Genomic DNA, 19,914 nt, shown 5'->3' with positions numbered 1-19,914 from the left:
TCAGAAGTTAATATGCTTCCTTGAGAAGTTCATGCTTCTCTTCAAGGCTGCCCTCAGGGAATCTTTCATCTGCTGGTTCCTCATGCTGAAGATGAAGGGGCTCATGAGAGGAGTCACCACTGTGTTGAGCAGGGCCACCAACTTGTTGAGCGAGATGTCGCTGCCCGAAGGCCGGACATACATGAAGATGCAGCTGCCATAGCCCATGGTGATGATGATGAAGTGGGAGGAGCAGGTGGAGAAAGCCTTGTTGCGTCCTGAGTGGGATGTTATTTTGAAGATGGTGGCAACAATATAAGTGTAGGACACCACCGTCAGGATCAAGGAGCCCAGCAGGATGGCGGAGGAGGTCATGAAACTCAGCAGCTCCACAAAGCTCGTGTCCACACAGGACAGCTTGACCAAGGCCAAGCCGTCGCAGAAGAAGTGGTCAATCTGGTTGGCATTGCAGAAGGGCAGGGTGATGACCAGGATGGTGGGGATGATGGTGGCCAGGAACCCCGTTACCCATGACCCCACCACAAGCTGGAAGCAGAACTGAGCATTCATGACCATGCTGTAGTGCAGTGGGTTGCAGATGGCCACATAGCGGTCATAGGACATAACGGCCAGCAGGACAAACTCAGTGCAGCCCAGAAGGAAGTAGAAATAGCACTGAGTGATACAAGCCAGGTAGGAGATGGACCTGTCACCCATCAGAAAGCTGGCAATCACCTTGGGTAGGACAGAAGATGTAATAAGGATCTCCAGACAGGAGAGGTTCCAGAGGAAGAAGTGCATGGGGCTGTGGAGGTGATGGTCTAAGAGGATGATGGTGATGATCATGATATTGCCAGACAAGATCAGCAAATAAGAGGCCAGGAAGCCAACAGCAATGAGGCATTCCAGATGGTGGGGGTAGAGGAAGCCAATGAGGATGAATTCGGTCACGGTGGTTTGGTTCCGCATGGCTACATTGGATCTATCTGTGAGGGGTAGAGGGAGAATGGAGGGAATAGGGAATAATGTGTCAGATGAACAGGAGGAAAGAAAAGTAGAAAAACAGAAGAGTAGAGAAGAGGAAAGAAAAGATCAGAAGAGAACATAAAAGGAAAAGGAAGAGAGATACGGAGGAAAAAATTATAAACTCTAGAGGAGGAAAGCAAGGGTGAAATAAGAAAAGTGAAGAAGACAAAAGAACAATACATCAAATAAAAAATTACCCTGTGGGCAATGGGTGGGATGGAAAGAACAACAAGTCAATGTGAGCAGGGAAGTGAAAAAAACGAGAAGAGAAAACAAAAGGCAAACAGAAGAGGAAAGAAAAGTGGAGGAGAGAAAAGCCCCAAAAATAAAGAAGAGCAGAGCTGGGTGAAATTGTTTCCCTGGGCAAATTTTTTACTTTTTTTAGGTGTGGGGGAGAGAGGGGAAGAAAAAAGAAAAGTTTTCAGCTGAAAATTCTTCAAAATTTCTGGTTTTTATTTTCTTAATGAAAAGTCAAAAATTGTCCACAGAATGCAGACACTTACCACAAAAGCTTTAGTTTATTTGAAAACCCATTTATTTTTTGTCAAAAACAGTTTTGATAGAAATATTTGGACTAGCCTTAAAAATAAGGAAAGAAAAAAAAAGTAATAACAGGAGTGGGTGGCTGAGATTCTGTGGCCTGTGTTGTGCAGGAGGTCAGACTAGATGACCATAATGATCCCTTCTGACCTTAAGTCTATAAGTCTAAAAGAAAGGAGAAGTAAAATTAAAATAAAGGAACAGAGAAAAGCAATAAAGGAAAGGAGACGGTGAAAATGAAAGGAGAGAACTGAAGAAAGAGAATAAAAAGGAAAGGAGAAAAATGTAGGAACCAAAAATAAAGGAAGGAAAGAAAAAAGAAGAAAAAAAATGAGTGAAAGAAAAAAAAGGAGAGAAAGGAGAAAGGGGAAAATGAAAATATAAGAAAAAAAGTTATCAAAATGGAGTTAAAAGATATTTAAAAACAGAAAGAGAAGAGGGAAAAGAAAAACAAGAAAAGGAAATAGATAAACAGAAAGGGGGGCAGAACAGCTACTCACGTTAGTCTAGGTCTGTGATGTTAGGAAGATACCATAAGGCCAAGCCGGCTACACACAGATTGAGTCTTGTGCCTCAGTCATCACCAACTATTTTAAAACAAATTCTTGTAGGGTAATCTTTTAAATTCTAGTCCCTGCTCTTTTGGATTAAATACTAAAGTAGTTTATTCTGAACTTCTTCAAAGACTGAAAAGTAGTAATCATTCTGATTTTTCCCTTCATGTCAAGCCGTGAGAAGCCCTCAAACAGCACCTGCAACATCAGGGTCTTTTGACTTGTCCAGCGGGTATTGTCACATCTAAGCAAATTGTACTTTCATATGTTGACTCTAGTTCTTCTGGTCTCACAATCTATTTGCCGTTCTCTGTGAAGTAGGTCTGCCTCAACTGGGTGAGGCTGATTAGTTTTAATGATCACAGGTACCCCAGGGGATCCACTCACTGGAGAATCCCAGAGCCACTTTTTGAGATGTACATGGAAAGATAAAAAATCATGACACTTTCCAAGAAATTTTAACTAGGTTACCATCTGTAAACCCAACTACTGTACCTTTCAGAATGTTTTAGCCTTTGCCCATATGTCATAGACTCACTTGTGATGGCAGAGACCTTTAATGTGCCATTTAATTCATTTCATGTGCCTCCTACCATATAATTATTGTGTTCCTTACACTTCTTTGGTACGCGGCATAGTCCAGTGGGTTATGCACTGGTCTGGGCAACAGGAGATGCTCACTTCTAATTGTATCTATTCCATTTGCTCTGGGCAGATTCTTTAGCACTAAGACCCAGATCCAGAAAAGCATTTAGGTGCCTAACTACTGCTGTGACAATTGGGCCCATCATTTTTGCCTGCTTGGGAATTAACTATGGAAAGTTCACTAAATAAATGTTATAAACAGGTTAAGTCCCAACCACTGCTTCAAATGAAATGTGATTGGAGGGACTTTAACAATAACAGCTCCAGCCCATCTCAACTAATTTCTTCACTTTCCCTCCAAAGGACAGTTATTACCATCTTTGATGCCATCAAAGAGACTGACAGATGAGGGTGGTTGGTTTTTTTTCCCTTCTAAAACGCTCTTCAGCTAAAGGGACAGGGAGCGAGGGACGCTGTTAAAATGAAAACCTTATTTAATACCTTACATTTCAAATGCTTTAACTGTGCTTTCTTCTTTTCTTTATCTTTAATAAAAGGTTAAAAGGATTTTAATGGTGTGTTTGACATGGGATTAAGCAGGCTGAGGCCTGTGTGTATCAAACCCTGAACTTCGTTTAACATTGTTTGATATTGGACAGTGACATGGTTATGGTAACACCTTTGACTTTTTGGGCCCACGTATTCCATCTTAATTAAAACAACACTAGTACTTTAGACACCTACATTCAAAATTTAGGCAGCACTGAGATCCTCAAAGCCCTCACTTAGCTGTTGCCTAACTCTGTAAGTGCCTTAATTCACTCAATGCCTAACGTTTTGCTGCAAAAGTCCCCTAAGTGCTTACGTTTCTGCCTGTAGGCATGCAAACTGCTGCCTCCCTTGAGGTGCCTGGTTGCCTCTCTCAAGTCTGAGTCCCAGCCGGATCCTCAAACCAGGTGAACATAGGCATTGCTGCACTTCTTTCTCCTGGGGAACTTGATCTCAAAACCGAACCTTGAGGAACTCCACTGGTAACCTCCCTCCAACCCGACAGATCACCTTTCAATATGACCCGCTGCAGTCTCCCCTTTAACCAGTTCCTTATCCACCTCTGGATTTTAATTTTGATCCCCATCTTTTCCAATTTAACCAGCAATTCTTCATGTGGTACTGTATCAAACGCCTTACTGAAATCAAGATATATTAGATCCACCGCATTTCCCTTGTCTAAAAAATCTGTTACTTTCTCAAGAAGGAGATCAGGTTGGTTTGGCACGATCTACCTTTCGTAAAACCATGTTGTAATTTGTCCCAATTGCCATTGACCTCAAGGTCCATAACTACTCTCTCCTTTAATATTATTTCCATGACTTTACATACTACAGATGTTAAACTAACAGGCCTGTAGTTACCCGGCTCACCTTTTTCCCCCTGCTTGAAAATAGGAACTATATTAGCTAATCTCCAGTCAAACGGTACAACCCCTGAGTTTAGAGATTCGTTAAAAATTATCGCTAACGGGCTTGTAATTTCACTCGCCAATTCCTTTAATATTCTAGGATGAAGATTATCCGGGCCGCCGGATTTACTACCGTTCAGCTGTTCAAGTTTGGCTTCTACCTCGGATACTGTAATTTCCAACCCCTCACCTTCATTCCCATCAGTCACTCTGCCACTATTCCTAAGCCCTTCATTAGCCTCATTAAAGCCCGAGGCAAAAGACTGAGAGAGAGTCCTACACCAGACCATCCCATAATCCAATGATTAGGGCTCTCTTTTGTAGCGTGGAAGACCCAGCTTCACAGATCTTCTCCACATGAGGTACGAGGAGAACTGTTGGGTTTTCTATAGCACATTGTGGCCAACACACTTGGGTCGGGTCAAACCTTTATTTAAACCAAAAGCATTTCTTGAGGTTAACAGCCACTGTTAAAGCAGTAGATAGTAACAGATAGACAGAAAAAGGTTAGGACCAGTTACCTCTCTGAGGAAGCTGAGTCAGGAACTCTGGGTGGAGAATTGGCTCTGGGCCATGGGAGAGGGAATCTTAGGGTATGTCTACACTACAAGACTATTTCAAATCAACTTAAGTCGAATTTGTGGAATCGACCTTATGAGGTCGAATTTGTGTATCCACACTAAATACACTAATTCGACTGTGTGAGTCCACAGTAACGGGGCAAGCGTCGACTTTGAAAGCGGTGCACTGTGGGAAGCTATCCCACAGTTCCCGCACTCCCCGCTGCCCATTGGAATTCTGGGATTTCCCCCCAGTGCATGCTGGGGGGAAAATGTGTCGAGGGTGGTTTTGGGTAACTGTCATCATTGAACCATCAGTCACGCCCTCCCTCCCTCCCTGAAAGCACCTGCAGGCAATCTGTTCGTGCACTTTTCTGCTCAGTGACAGCGTGGGCGCCACAGCACTGCGAGCACGGATCCCGCTGCAGTTATGGCCGTTGTCAACTCCTCGCACCTTATCGTCCACCTCTTCCACAGTCAGCTGCTGAGAAATCGGGCTACTTTTCAATGGTGCTGCGAGCACTGGTGGACCATGGGGGACGTTTTCCAACATCAACGTCGGGTGGCCGGACAAGGTTCATGACGAGCGTGTTTTCAGGAACTCTGGTCTGTTTAGACGCCTGCAGGAAGGTAGTTTCTTCCCGGACCACAAAATAACTCTTGGGGATGTGCAGATGCCTATAGTGATCCTCGGGGACCCAGCCTACCTGCTAATGCCCTGGCTCGTGAAGCTCTGTGCAGGCGCCTTGCACAGTGACAAGGAACTCTTCAAGTACCAGTGAGCAGCGAGCAGCGTGACCTGTGACTGTTCAGTTTCTTTACAGAGAAGCTGAACCTGCCCCTGTTTCTTTACCAAGTTACTGTTGACTAGCATCTGCAGTTACATACCCCGTCCACCCCGCTTCCCCCACTTCCAACACACGTTTAAAAATAAAACACATGTTCCACTGTGACTTTACAAAGGTTTCTTTATTGATGACTTTGCGTTAAAGGGTTGAAACTGGGAAGCAGACTGTGCTGGGTAGGGTGTGCAGTGATGTAAAGACTGCCTCTAAACTCCAGGAATGACAGGCTCCTGCTCCCAGACCGGTCTGCAGTGCCGGACTGGTTGTTTCAATGGAGCCTGCCATCCCTCCTTTTTGGGACTCTGTGTGCGGGGGCTATGTGGCCTTGTGGCGGGGGAAGATGGATACAGATTCCTCTGCTGCGTGGCTCTGTGGTCCAGGACAGGGACCGTTGCATGAGATCTGTTACCCCCCTCCCCCACTACAAAGTCACGTACCCCCACACCCACACAGAACCTGCAAACCACCTGCTATACCGACCAGGGTGCCTACTGACTGCACTGTGTGTGTGACCTGCTGCTGATCCTGCCCCCGTCTCTGTACCCTGCTAAAGGTGACTGTCCTATGCAATACCTTACCCCCTTCCCCACCCACCCACCCACCCCTTCAAACACAGCATTGTGTAAAAAAGCATGACGGAAACAGTAATTAACAGCAAAGTATTTTTAATAATTAACCAGACCGTCAGGGGATGAAACTGGGATTGGGGCTTGGGTGAGTCAGGAAGGGAAGGAATTCTCAAAAATTAGGGTATGAGAGCTTTTGGGTACTTGAGCACTCTGCTGTGGTGCAGTGACAGTTTTCACGGCCCCTGGCGCCACTCCTTCTGGTTACTTTGGGTGACGGGAGGTATGGGACTTTGTGGCGGGGGAGGTCGGTTGCAGATACACTGCGGGGGGGCTCTGTCCTCCTGGCTGAGGTCCTGCAGAACATCCACAAGGCGCCGGAGCGTCTCCGTTTGCTCGCTCATTAGTCCAAGCAGCGTTTGAGTCGCCTGCTTGTCTTCCTCACGCCACCTCTCCTCCCGTTCGCTGTGTGAGCACTGGTACAGAGAGAGGGTCTCCCTCCACTGGTGCTGCTGGTCCGCCGCGGCTCGGGAGCACCCAATAACTTCAGCGATCATCTCGTCCCGTGTCTTTTTCTTTCGCCGCCTAATCTTTGCCAGCCTCTGTGAGGGGGATGCTGTGGCAGGTCTGGAGACAGTCAAAGCTGTGTGATGGGAAAAAGGGAGTGAATTCCTTGCAAAGATACATTTTTGTGAACAATGAACACAGTCTAGTCTGTGTCTGTGAACAACACCATGCACAGCACCTATCTGGTCCGCACTCCTGCTGCAGGCAATCCGGAAAGCATAAACTCTGCCCCTGTTCCACCCCATCGCAGTGTCCCCCAACCCTTGGACTTCTGGGTTGAGATCCTAGTGCCTGATGGGGCAAATTTCATTGTCGCGGGTGGTTCTGGGTAAATGTAGTCAGTCATTCCTTCCTCCAGGAAAGCAACAGCAGACAATCATTTTGAGCCTGTTTTCCCTGGATTACCCTGGCATACGCCATACCGTGGCAACCCTGGAGACTGTTTTGCCTTTGTCACTGTCACCGTATGTGTACTAGATGCCGTGGACAGAGGCGATTCAGCAGCGCTACACAGCAGCATTCATTTGCTTTTGCATGACAGCAGAGATGGTTACCAGCCATACTGTACCATCTACCATACCATAAATTGGTAATAAGATGATCATGGTTACCAGTCCTTTTCCACTGCACCATTTGCTGCTGTCATAAGTGCCCCTGGCTGAGATCAGCCAGGGGCGCAAAAGCCAAAATTGGGAATGACTCCCTGAGTCAATCCCTCCTTTTTGGTATCTAAAAATAGAATCAGTCCTACCTAGAATATGGGCAAGTGTACTAGAGAACCACTGTATCATAGAACCAGAGAGCACAGCTGCTCTGTGTCAGATCCTGTAGAAATTATGGGCTGTATGCTATTCACAGGGGATGCTCCTGCAACAACCCCACCTGTTCATTCTGTTCTTTCCCCAGCCTTCCTGGGCTACCATAGCATTGTCCCCCCACTTGTGTGATGAAGTAATAAAGAATGCAGGAATAAGACACACTGACTTGTTAGTGAGAAATGAGTGGAAGGCAGCCTCCAGCTGCTATGATAGTCCAGACTGGACATTAAGGAGTGTGGAGGAGAGGAGCCCAGCATCCTGCTGCTAGTCCAGGAGCAATTGAATCTTTTCTTTACACATGAAGGGTGGGGGCTGATGGAGCTCATCCCCCTGTTGCTATGATGAGGACGGTTACCAGCCATACTGCACCATCTACCAGGAAAAATTAGGACCAGGCGCCCTTGATCGACCTTACTGATACTAGTCGGCATGGTTACCAGTCCTTTTGCACTGCCCCATGTGCCAATAGGCTGATGATGAGGACGGGTACCAGTCGTTTTGTACCATCAGCCACCCATGGCGGGGGGGGGGGAGCAAGGATATTGGCGTTGAGTGCTGCAGCATCGCATCTATCTTCAGCATTCAGTAAAGACAGGGTGACATGTAAAAGAGTCAACAGAGGATTGTTTTCCCTTTAAGTTCTGGGGGTGTGTGTAGATTGCCGAGCTATGCCCTGACCCACCGCGGACACTGTGTTTGACCCTAAAAGCATTTGGAGCTGAGCCAAGAATGCAAATGCTTTTCAGAGACAGCTGGAACTGTGGGATATTTTGCGTCCTCAGTCTCCCCTCCCTCCATGAGCGTCCATTTGATTCTTTGGCTTTCCGTTAACGCTTGTCACGCAGCAGCGTGCTGAGTCTCTGCTACGCCATCTGTCTGGAGATTTTTTAAAAATACTTTGGACCAGGCGTAAGATTACAGTAATTCCCCTAATAAGATGCAGGAGTCTCCGAGTGAGATCACCCTGAGGACGGTCACTGACGGAGATAGAGAGCACATGCTGCATGAAAGCCTGCACAAACCAGGTGCCTATGCAGCCGTGCTCGGGAAGGCAATGCTCCCTGAGTACCTCATGAAAGCCTGGCGCGGAAAGGTGTGCTACCACAGAGCACCCAATAAGGCAGCTCTCCCCAGGAACCTCCTGCGGAGGCTTTTTGATTACCTCCAGGAGAGCTTCGTGGAGATCTCCCAGGATGATTTCTGTTCTATCCCCATATATATAGAGACCTCCTTTATACATAGTTCAGATTCCTGTTCCATTAATAATAAAAGTTTATATGTTTAAAGCACTTACCAACTGCTCCTTCCCCTGATTCAGGGTCCGGGTTAACGGCCGGGGAGGGTTGGTAGGGGATCTCTGTGAGGGTGCTGAAGAGATCCTGGCTGTCGGGGAAACCAGCGTTGTAAGCGCTGTCGCCTCCCTCATCCTCCACAAACCCTTCCTCATCTTCCCCGTCTGTGAACATCGCCAAGGAAGTGGCCGTCAACACTGTCCCATCACCAGAGTCCACGGTCACTGGTGGGGCAGTGGTGGCAGGCTCCGTAGCATCCGTTTGCCGCTTTGATTTTTTGGTAGCCTTGTCTGGGGTCCTTGATTTTCACGCGGCGCTGCGTTGCATCCCGCCTGTATCCTCTGTCTCTCATGGCTTTGGAGACCTTCCCGTAGGTCTTTGCATTCCGTTTGTTGGAGCGCAGCTCCGAAAGCACAGACTCCTCGCCCCACACACCGATCAGATCCAAGACTTCCCGGTCAGTCTATGCTGGGCCCCTCTTTCTATTCAGAGATTACATGAACTCCTCTGCTGGAGAGCTCTGCATTGCTGCTGGTGCTTCTGAGCTTGCCCCGATGTCCAACCACGAAATGAGATTCAAACTGTCCAGACAGGAAAAGGAATTCAAATTTTCCCGGGGCTTTTCCTGTGTGGCTGGTCAGAACATCCAAGCTTGGACTGCTGTCCAGATCGTCAACAGAGTGGTTCACTGTGGGATAGCTCCCGGAGCTACTAAGTTCGATTTACATCCACACCTAGCCTAATTCAACATAGCCATGTCGAATTTAGCGCTACTACCCTCCTCGGGGAGGAGTACAGAATTCGAACTAAAGAGCCCTCTATGTCGAATTAAATGGCTTCCTGCTCTGGACGGATGCGCGGTTAATTCGAATTAAAACTGCTAAATTCGAATTAAAGTCCTAGTGTAGACTAGGCCTCAGAGAACAGGGCCCAGGAGCATTTGTGAGGTGGAGGGTGGTGAGAAGGGAGGAAGGGGATTAGGGGCTGGGGGTTTTGTTTGGGGGTCTGAGCTGTGTGAGGCAAAGGGAAGGAGACACCCGAGGACTAGAGTAAGAACATTCACGGGGTGGAGGATGCGGCAAAGGCTGGAGTCAAAGGGCCTGAATCTCCTCTCCCTGAAACCAGACATACGCCACTGTAACACTATGGACTTACCTTGAGATGAGTGACTGGGAAATCAGGCCTATTGACTCCAGTGGAGTTACTCCTGATTTACACCAGGATGAGTGAGAGGGAAATCAGTTGACTGCAGTGAAGTATTTCTAACTTTTCTTACCGTTGGTGCATTTTGGTGCTGATTTATTGTGCACGGCTAGAGATCAAACCAGGGCTCAGATCCTTACACTGGGGACTCCAAAGCTCAGTAGAGTTCAGTACACCTACTGCTGAAAGGAGAATGTTCTGGCCAAGAAACCTAGGCTGGAGAACTTCCTATCAGAGGAATACCATCTCCTTTTATGGCTGCCTGGCTCAGTCTTACTTCTATTTCCTGCTGGGCATTTCAGAGAATGTCTTGTTGGCCATGATGTCCTGTGATCAATATGTGACCATATATTACCCACTGAACTATAGCACCATCATGAATAGAAAGGTCTGCGTCTGGTTGGTGATGGAATCATGGATGCGGGGATTCTTCTCCATCTTGGTCCCTACCATAATCAAACTTGAATTGCCCTGCTGTGGCCCCAATATCATCAACCATTTCTTCTGCTACCATGCCCCCTTGTTATACCTCGCTTGTGCCGTCATCCGGCTGGTGGAATTCATCAACTTCATCATCTCGCTGTTTGTGTTGCTAGGATCCCTGCTGCTGATGGTCATCTCCTACATGTATATTATCTGCACCATCATCCGTATCCCATCTGGCAGGGAGAAAGATTGCTCCACCTGTGCGTCTCATTTCACTGTGGTTACCATTGGCTACAGCACCTCCATCTCCATCTACATTAGGCACTCGCAAGTCCCCTCTTTGTGTGGCTTGTCCCCTGTCTGGTACTGAGAGAAAACCAGATGTGGTTTTGTCCAGTATCACGGACTAGGGAGGCATGCAAGGTCACACTCGTGGATGGGGCCACAGATTTCCCAAAAGTACCAGAATGTCCGGTATTCTGGGAATGCATCAGTGGCCAACCTAGTTGAGGGCAGAGTTGGGCAACATTTTTCCAAGCCATTGGCAGATTGTTTAACTCAGCTAAAAACATAGCAACATCTGTCAATGGCAGGGAAATGATTGAGATACATGCAGAAAATCATGGCAGGTTACTCGCACCACATGCTGGAGAGGAAAGTGACCTCCCCAAGGTCCCTGCCAATCTGACCGGGGGGAAAATTCCTTCCTGACCACCATATGATGATCAGTTAGACCCTGAACATGTTGAAAAGAACCAGCCAGCCAAACACCCAAGAGAGAGAGATAATGGCTCAGTGCCACCTCAGAGCCCTGGCACATCCCACCCAATGGTCCATCTCCAGCTAGGGCCGCCCCGATTCTTCAGAGATTTAAAAAAAAACCTCCCAGAATACACTGGTTTTGGGGGGGAGAATCCCTTTCTGATAAGACATATGCTGCAAGTGAGACCCAGTGTTACTGAGCCCTGCCCTCCACCATCACAAGCAGCCCCATCATACAATCTCACTCAGACATGTGTCCAGCTCTCTCTTAAAATGAATTTGGTCACTTGCCCCCTCAACTTCTATTTGGAGGCTGCTCCAGAACCTCGCCCCAATGGTGGATAGAAACCTCCCTGTAATTTCTAGCCAGTCTCTTCATCACTCACACAACAAAATGTACACGTAAGCCAGGCTGACACAGTCTGGCTCTTTGTCCCCCTTTAATGGTTAGGCCACAAATGGTGGTTTATAAGACAGTGGGCTCAGTCGCCAGCTGGTGGCAATGGATATACAGCTCCATTGGAAGCAGTAGCTCATATCCACAGATGCTGCAAATTGCTTTACGTCCACCAAAGTCAATGGAATTACACTGATGTGTTGAGGATCTACCTCAAATGTATTCTCTCCCCTACCCCAGTCTTACACCAGTCTGACTCCTCAGGTTCCAATGAAGCCACTCCTGATTTATACACACAAGCAAGACAACTCCAATCATTGTTTTCAGTGGCCATGGAACACGTGCTAGTGGCCAAGCAGTGTAACGGGTATTGTTTTCGCACAGAATGAAAGTCTGATTCCTATTGCGCACACAATTTACCCTCATTTAATTCCACAACTGGACCAGATTTTCTAATGGTGAAAATCACCCCAGCAGCAGTGATATCAGCAGATTTAATCTGGACTTCCATTGGTGCAACTGAGATCACAATCAGACCTGGTTGTGTGCAAGTTGTGTGGTCATGGAAATCACTGACATTAAATGAACAGATACTAAGTAAGCAATCATTAATTAGAGAAAGACAGAAAATGAATTCTTGGTGAATTACCTACACCCAGTCAGTCTCCTCAGGGCAGCTTTGATCTCCTTGTTTCTCATGCTGTAGATAACTGGATTCACGATTGGTGGCAATACAGAATAAAGAACAGCCATCACAAGATCTAGAGCAGATGGGGAGTTGGAGCTGGGTTTCAGGTAGGCAAAGATGGCAGTGCAAACAAACAAGGAGACCACAGTTAGGTGAGGAAGGCAGGTGGATAGGGCTTTATGTCGGCCCTGTTCAGAGGGGATTCTCAACACTGATTTGAAGATCTGAACATACGACACAGTGATAAAAATAAAGCAGCCTAAGACTAAACACACACTAAAGACAAGAACCCCAAGTTCACTAAGATATGAGTCGGAGCAGGCGAGCTTGAGTAGCTGGGGGATTTCACAGAAGAACTGATCCACCATATTACCTCCACAGAAGGTCAATGCAAACGTGTTCCCAGTGTGTAGCATAGAGTAGAGAATCCCACTGATCCAGGCACCAGCTGCCATTTTGACACAAGCTCTGCTGTTCATCATTGTCTCATAGTGTAGTGGTTAGCAGATGGCGACATATCGGTCATACGCCATGACGGTAAGAAGGGAATAATCTGCTACCAATAAGAAGAGGAGGAAAAAAACTTGAGTAACACATCCAGCATAGGAAATGGAATTGTTGTTCATAAGGGAATTGGCCATGGATTTGGGGATGTTGACAGAGATGGAGCCAAGGTCTACGATGGACAGATTCATCAGGAAGAAGTACATGGGGGTGTGAAGATGGTAGTTGAAGACTATAACCATGAAGATGAGAAGATTCCCCACCAGGGCTGCCAGGTAAATCACAAGAAACACCACAAAGTGCAAAATCTGCAGCTCCCGAACTTCAGAGAATCCCAGAAGAAGGAACTCAGTCACGGTGGTTCGGTTGGACATTTTCTTTCTCAGGATGGGGAAAACAGCCCCACTGACTCCAGCGGAGTTACTCCTGATTTACACTGGGGTGAGAGAAAGTAGAATCAGTTCAATGGACTCCAGTGGAGTTACTCCTAATTTACACCAGGATGACAGAGAGGAGAATTAGGAACAATTGCTTTCAAGGTATTTGTTTACCTCTGTCACCCAGAGGTGGGCAAACTCTGGATAACAGTGTATAAACATTACTACCCTCAGTTTACCGAGGGGAATTGGGGGTCTGGCTGGCCATATTCTGCTGTCAGAGGCACTGCTGCAAATGTGGATAATTTCACTGCATGCCATGGAATTACTCCCACTTTATACTGCTCAGCAGCATCTCACATGGAGGAGACCCAACCCAGTCATAATTACGCGGTAAACTCCAGTTAGGAATACAGCCTAGGAGCTCTGATGTTCCATCCCCCGTTCTAGCCAGATTTCCACGCTCGCTGTGAGAGACTGACTTTCCGGTTCCCTCCTGCTTCTCCAATCACTCAACTAAACTCACTCCCAGAGGTTAGAAGAGAGAACCCAGGAGTCCTGACTCCCAGTTCGCCCCCTGTACTAACCCAGTAAATCCAACACCCCTCCAGGAGCTGGAAATACAGGCCAGGAGTTTTGGTTCTACCCACAGGACTCAACTCCCTCACAGAGCTGGGAACAAAAGTGATGTGTCATGACTCCCAGTCCCCTCCTCTAATGACTGCATCAGACTGTATATCAGCCTCTGTCCCAGGGACTCTCCATTGCCATCAGGAATGACTGCTGCAAGTGACAATGGAGAGTCATTGGGCTAATGAACGCAAGTGAGAATGATTCTCCAGCTTGGTACTTGGGGCACTCACCTGTTGTCTGGAAGAGTTTAAGTCCCTGCTGCAGTGACTATTTAATTATTAATAAAAAGTGGAGCAGCTTCAACAGGAGAGACTGAGACAGTCTCATTTCAGAACAGCCCATAGCCTATCGCAGGGGTCGGCAGCCTTTCAGAAGTGCTGTGCTGAGTCTTCAATTATTCATTCTAATTTAAGGTTTCACGTGCCAGTCATACATTTTAACGTTTTTAGAAGGTGTCTTTCTTTAAGTCTATAATATATAACTAAACTATTGTTGTAAAATAAAGTTAATTATGTTTTTAATTTTTTTAAGAAGCTTCTTTTAAAATTAAATTAAAATGCAGAGCCGCCTGGACCAGTGGCCAGGACCCAGGCACTGTGAGTGCCACTGAAAATCAGTAGGTGTGCCACATACAGCACGCATGCCATAGGTTGCCTACCCCTGGCCTAGCGGCTCAGGTACCCTCCTGTAAAGTGAGAATTCAAACCCCTTCTCCTCATCAGTCAGAGGGAGGATTGAACCTGAGTTTGTCACAAGCCAGCAGAGTGCCCTAACCACTCAGCTTCAAGCTATGAGGGGTGCCTGTCCCACAGTCCTTATGAGAGACAGAAATAGAACCCCCCCCCCAGTTCTGGTTCCTCTCCTCTCCACCCTGGACTGAATTTCCAACCAGAGCTGCACATAAAACTCAGGAGGCCTTGCTCTCAGTCCCTGCTTCTCTTACCCACTAGACCCCAATCTCTTGCCAGAGTTGGGGATAGAACCAAAGAGTCCTGGCTCCTAATCACCACTACTCTAACCCACTTGACTCAATTGCCCTTGCAGACTTTTAATAGACAGAAGTAATAATAAATTGAGAACTAGACACAAATAGATAGATAGATAGATCAACAAACTAATATAGAGACACAATTAAGAAAAGAACAGATACAGAGAGTGCGAGAGAAACACAGAACTAACAAAAACTAACAGAGAATTAAAAGCAAACTAATTGAGCGAGAAAACTACAAACAGAAAGACAGACAGCAATAACAACAAACTAATATATACAGAGAGAAAAGTATCAATGAGCTGATAGTGTTTGTCACAATTTTTGGACTACTTTAATGTAAACTCCTTAACCCATTCTAAAAAAATGTGTGTCAATTTAATCAATTTCCCCACTCCCAATAGAAGGAAACAGAGGTACAGACATTCTGCCCTCTCTTTCTGAAGGTAAATTCTTTGAACTGCCTCAGTTTCCCATGACCAAATTGAGCTAAGAGTGAAACTATGAAAAAAAAATCTGTTGTCACTTACAATTTCATCCTGAGAGTGCCACTGTGTAACTCCCAAATATATTTAATTGCAAGAGCAAACTTATGGTGCCGTTCAATGTGGAATCCTCCCAGACTGAGATGTCTCTTCTCCTCCAGCTACAGACTGCAATTGGTATCCCCCTCTGTCTGTAGCCCCATACACACTGCTCTATCCACCAATCTTTCTATCTAATGCCCCTATCACTGTACTATGAGAGGCCGTTCCCCCACCGCACTGAGGCTGAGCTGCTGGAAATACACTGACATCTGTGCTGTCTGCAGATGAGCTGTGTGTCAAAAAGGCTGGTGTTGCAGGAAGGTGATTTATCCATGTCTGTTTTCTAAGGGCTTGTGAGACTCACTGCCTGGAGCCCTCAACACCCCAGAGGCAACAATTAATTTCTCTTGTCCTCTACTTCCCCGAAGAGTTTCCAGAAACAAAACTAATCACAATTACAATGAGGCAGCAGGGTCTAGAGGAAAGATTGTGAGGCTGTCATAGGTTTATTCCCCACTTTGAACTTTAGCGTCCAAAAGGTGGGGACCTGCATGGATCCTTTTAAGCTTAAATCCTAGCTTAGATCTGGTACTTGCTGCCACCAGACAAAAATTATAGTGTTTTGGCACACTCCCTGTCCCCCCAAACCTTTCCCTGGGGAACACAGATCCAAACTTCTTGGATCTTAACACAAAGGGTAATAAACCATTCCCCCCACCTTTCTCCCTCCCTTAGTCACTGGGAGAGATTACCTTGATTCAAACTCCTTGAATTTAAAACAGAGGGATTCACCTCCCCTTTCCTCCTTTCTTTCCCCCCACCTATCCCTGGTGAGTCAAACTAATCCCCTGAGGTCTCAAACAAGGGGAAAAAAATCAATCAGGTTCTTAAAAAGAAAAGCTTTGAATGAAAGAAAGAAATGTAAAAACTATCTCTGTAAAATCAGGATGGAAATGTTTACAGAGTATACAGCTTATAAAAACTAGAGGGACTCCACCCCCGCTCTTCTAGTATAAGCACAAGTAACAGCAAACAAAAATAAAATATTTCTCCAGCAAAACACACATTTGCAAATACAGAAATCAATCAAAAAGATTAATCTGCCTTTCTAATACTCACTATACTGAATAGAAGAGAATACTTCAGGAAGCTTGGAGAGCCTGGATATACGTCTGGCCCCTCTTAGATCCAAAGAGAGAACACCCCCCAAAACAAAGAACACAAACAAAGACTTCCCTCCACCGAAGTTTAAAAGTATCTTGTCCCCTGATTGGTCCTCTGGTCAGGTGTCTGTCAGGTTTACTGAGCTTGTTAACCCTTTACAGGTAAAAGAGACATTAACCCTTAACTATCTGTTTATGACACGCCTTCCAAATTGCAGACAGTGGGGGAACCACACTGGCAGTGATTTCTTCCTAGAACTTTAAAATAAACAGATTAATAAAATATGCACCGTTACATATACTACTAATTATGTAAAACTACAAGATTTTCCACATTTCAAGAACACGTTTTAACCATTTGATTCTGGGAAACTCTCACGAGAGAGTGCATCAGCTATTTTGTTGGAAGCTCCTGAAATGTGTTGAATTTCAAAATCAAAATGTTGGAGCGCTAAACTCCATCGGAGAAGTTTTTTGTTGTTTCCCTTGGCAGTATGAAGCCACTTTAGTGCAGCATGGTCTGTTTGTAGCTGGAAGCGCCGTCCCCAAACGTATGGGCGTAGCTTTTCCAGGGCATACACAATGGCGTAGCATTCTTTTTCACTGATGGACCAGTGGCTTTCCCCCTCAGACAGTTTCTTGCTGAGAAACACGACAGGATAGAAGTTTTGATCCGGTCCTTCCTGCATTAAAACTGCTCCCACACCACGCTCAGATGCATCAGTGGTTACTAGGAAGGGTTTGTCAAAGTCCGGGGCCCTTAGCACAGGGTCAGATATGAGCATTGCCTTAAGCTGGGTAAAGGCTTTCTGACACTCATCAGTCCACTTAAGTGCATTTGGCTGGGTCTTTTTGGTTAGGTCAGTTAGTGGGGCAGCGATTAGGCTGTAGTGTGGTACAAATCGCCTGTAATACCTGGCCAAGCCTAAGAAGGATTGGACCTGTTTCTTAGACTTTGGGACAGGCCACTTTTGGATAGCCTCCACCTTGGCCTGTAGGGGTTTATTGTTCCTTGACCCACCTGGTGCCCTAGATAAGTCACTTTGTTTTGGCCTATTTGACACTTTTTGGCCTTAACAGCGAGTCCTGCCTGCCTGATGTGCTTAAAGACCATTTCCAGGTGTTCTAGGTGTTTGGGCCATGAATCTGAAAAAATGGCCACATCATCGAGGTAGGCAACTAGGCGTAAACCACTCCCATTGCTGCTTCACCAACTGTAATGGCCCCTTAACCTCGTGGCCATACACAAGCTCGAATGGTGAGAACCCTAAACTGGGGTGTGGTACAGCCCTGTAGGCAAAAAGCAACTGCTGCAACACTAGATCCCAATCATTGGAGTGTTCATTCATGAATTTACATATCATGGCCCCCAAAGTTCCATTAAACCTCTCCACCAGGCCATTGGTTTGACGGTGGTAAGGGGTGGCAACCAAGTGATTCACCCCATGAGCTTTCCACAGGTTTTTCATGGTCCCTGACAGGAAATTTGTTCCCGAGTCTGTAAGAATGTCGGAGGGCCAACCTACCCTGGCAAAAATGTCTGTTAGGTCCCGGCACACAGTGGTAGCCCTGGTGTTGCCTAGAGCTACTGCTTTCGGCCATCTGGTAGCAAAGTCTATGAAAGTCAGTATGTACTGCTTTTCTCTGGGGGTCTTCTTTGGGAAAGGACCCATAATATCCACAGCTACTTGCTGAAATGGGACCTCAATTATGGGGAGTGGCTGGAGAGGGGCCTTGACCTGGTCTTGGGGCTTTCCTACCTTTTGGCACACCTCATAAGACCGGACATAATTGGCAATATTTTTGCCCATCCCCTCCCAGTGGAAGGACTTTCCCAACCTGTCTTTGGTTCTGTTCACCCCAGAATGGCCACTGGGATGATCATGGGCTAAGCTTAAGAGCTTTTTCCGGTACTTAGTTGGAACTACCAACTGTTTTTGAGGATGCCAGCCTTCCTGGTGTCCACCAGAAAGAGTCTCCTTGTATGAAAGTCCTTGTTCTACAACAAACCGGGATTGGTTAGAAGAGCTGAGAGGTGGTGGGGTGCTATGTGCTGCCGCCCAAGCTTTTTTGAGGCTGTCATCTGTTTCCTGCTCAGTCTGGAACTGTTACCTTGAGGCTGGAGACACCAGTTCCTCCTTAGACTGTGGACTTGGGCTTGGTCCCTCTGGAAGTGATGTAGGTGATGAGGTTGTTCCATTGATTGTGAACCGCTCTCCGCTGGTGCACTAGGTGATATTTCAGGCTCTGGCTGAGCCTCTTGGGTAGGGTTGTCTGCTGCTTCTGCCAGTCCAGTCCCGCTGGCGCCCTTTGGCGTTGGGGTCGGAGACTGGTTTGCAAGCGCTGGCATCAGTGCTGGCAATGGTTCTGCAGCTGGTTGCTTTTCCAGTTCTGGTTTGGGACTGGATGCACTATGGATGTTTTAGTTGTTGGCATAGGATCCGGTTCCACCACCTCTGTTTGGGTCTCTGGTAACACAGATGGGGCCCTGGTGGATGGCTCAGGAACAGGGATGGGAGTGGAAGCTTGCTTGGCCTGGCTGCGGGTGACCACTCCCCCCCTCTTGGCCAGCTTCACATTGTTGGACAAGTCTTGCCCCACTAGCATGGGGATGGGATAATTGTCTTAGACAGCAAAAGTCCACCTTCCTGACCAGCCCTTGTACTGGACAGGCAATTCAGATGTAGGTAAAGTTACAGCTTTTGACATGAAGGGACAAATTATTACTTGGGCCTCTGGGTTGATGAAATTGGGGTCCACTAAGGATTGGTGGATAACTGACACCTGTGCCCCGGTGTCTCTCCACGCGATAACCTTCTTTCCGACCACTCTCAAGGTCTTCCTTTGCTCCAGGGGTATTTGAGAGATATCTGGGCCTGGGGATCCTTGGTGTGATGGCAGTGTAATGGACTGTACTCGATTGGGGTTTTGGGGCAGTTGTCCTTTATATGTCCCAGTTCATTACATTTAAAACATCGCCCAGCTGACGGGTCACTGGGCCGAGGTGGGTTGCTGGAGACTGGTGAGGTGGGACTATAGGTAGTCTGGGGCTTTCCTTGGGTTGTAGCTGGGGTCTTGGGTGGCCCCCACTGGTAGGGTTTATTGTCAGCTTGCCCTTTGTTAGTATCTTTTTTTTTCTGTCACTTCCACCCATCTGGCTTCAATCTTCCCTGCCTCGGTTATAGTTTGGGGTTTCCCATCTAGGATGTACCTTTTTATTTGCTCAGGAACACCCTATAAGAACTGTTCCATTTTTATCAGGAGGGACAGCTCTTCAAAATTTTGAACCTTTGTTCCTGATATCCATGCATTCCAATTTTTGTCAATGTAGTAGGCGTGCCTAGGGAATGACCCATCTGGTTTCCACCTTAGGGCTCTGAACTGCTGACGGGCATGCTTAGGTGTTAGCCCCATTCTGATTCTGGCCTTTGTTTGAAACAGTTTATAATCGTTCA

General features: G+C 46.7%; 1 protein-coding gene and 2 pseudogenes across 1 annotated transcript; 1 reads left to right on the top strand and 2 right to left on the bottom strand.

Annotated features, from left to right (window-relative positions):
• Nucleotides 1–948, bottom strand: LOC120383772 (olfactory receptor 6C74-like). Its single transcript, XM_039502004.1, has one exon. It carries the CDS (start codon nucleotides 946–948, stop codon nucleotides 1–3), a length of 948 nt encoding a protein of 315 aa, XP_039357938.1.
• A 2,399-nt stretch (nucleotides 949–3,347) lies between these two features.
• Nucleotides 3,348–10,790, top strand: LOC120383604 (annotated as a pseudogene).
• Nucleotides 10,791–12,224: 1,434 nt separating this feature from the next.
• LOC120383603 lies at nucleotides 12,225–13,145 on the bottom strand (annotated as a pseudogene).
• Nucleotides 13,146–19,914: the final 6,769 nt, after the last annotated feature.

Source organism: Mauremys reevesii, linkage group 15 (genome assembly GCF_016161935.1).
Source record: "Mauremys reevesii isolate NIE-2019 linkage group 15, ASM1616193v1, whole genome shotgun sequence".
Lineage (NCBI taxonomy): Eukaryota > Metazoa > Chordata > Testudines > Geoemydidae > Mauremys > Mauremys reevesii.
Note: the sequence above shows the minus strand (reverse complement) of the source record. Positions and strands in the feature narration are given on the sequence as shown.

Bases quoted from the DNA above. Each gene is read 5' to 3' on its own strand.
- LOC120383772 (XM_039502004.1), bottom strand. From the start codon at position 948: ATGCGGAACCAAACCACCGTGACCGAATTCATCCTCATTGGCTTCCTC.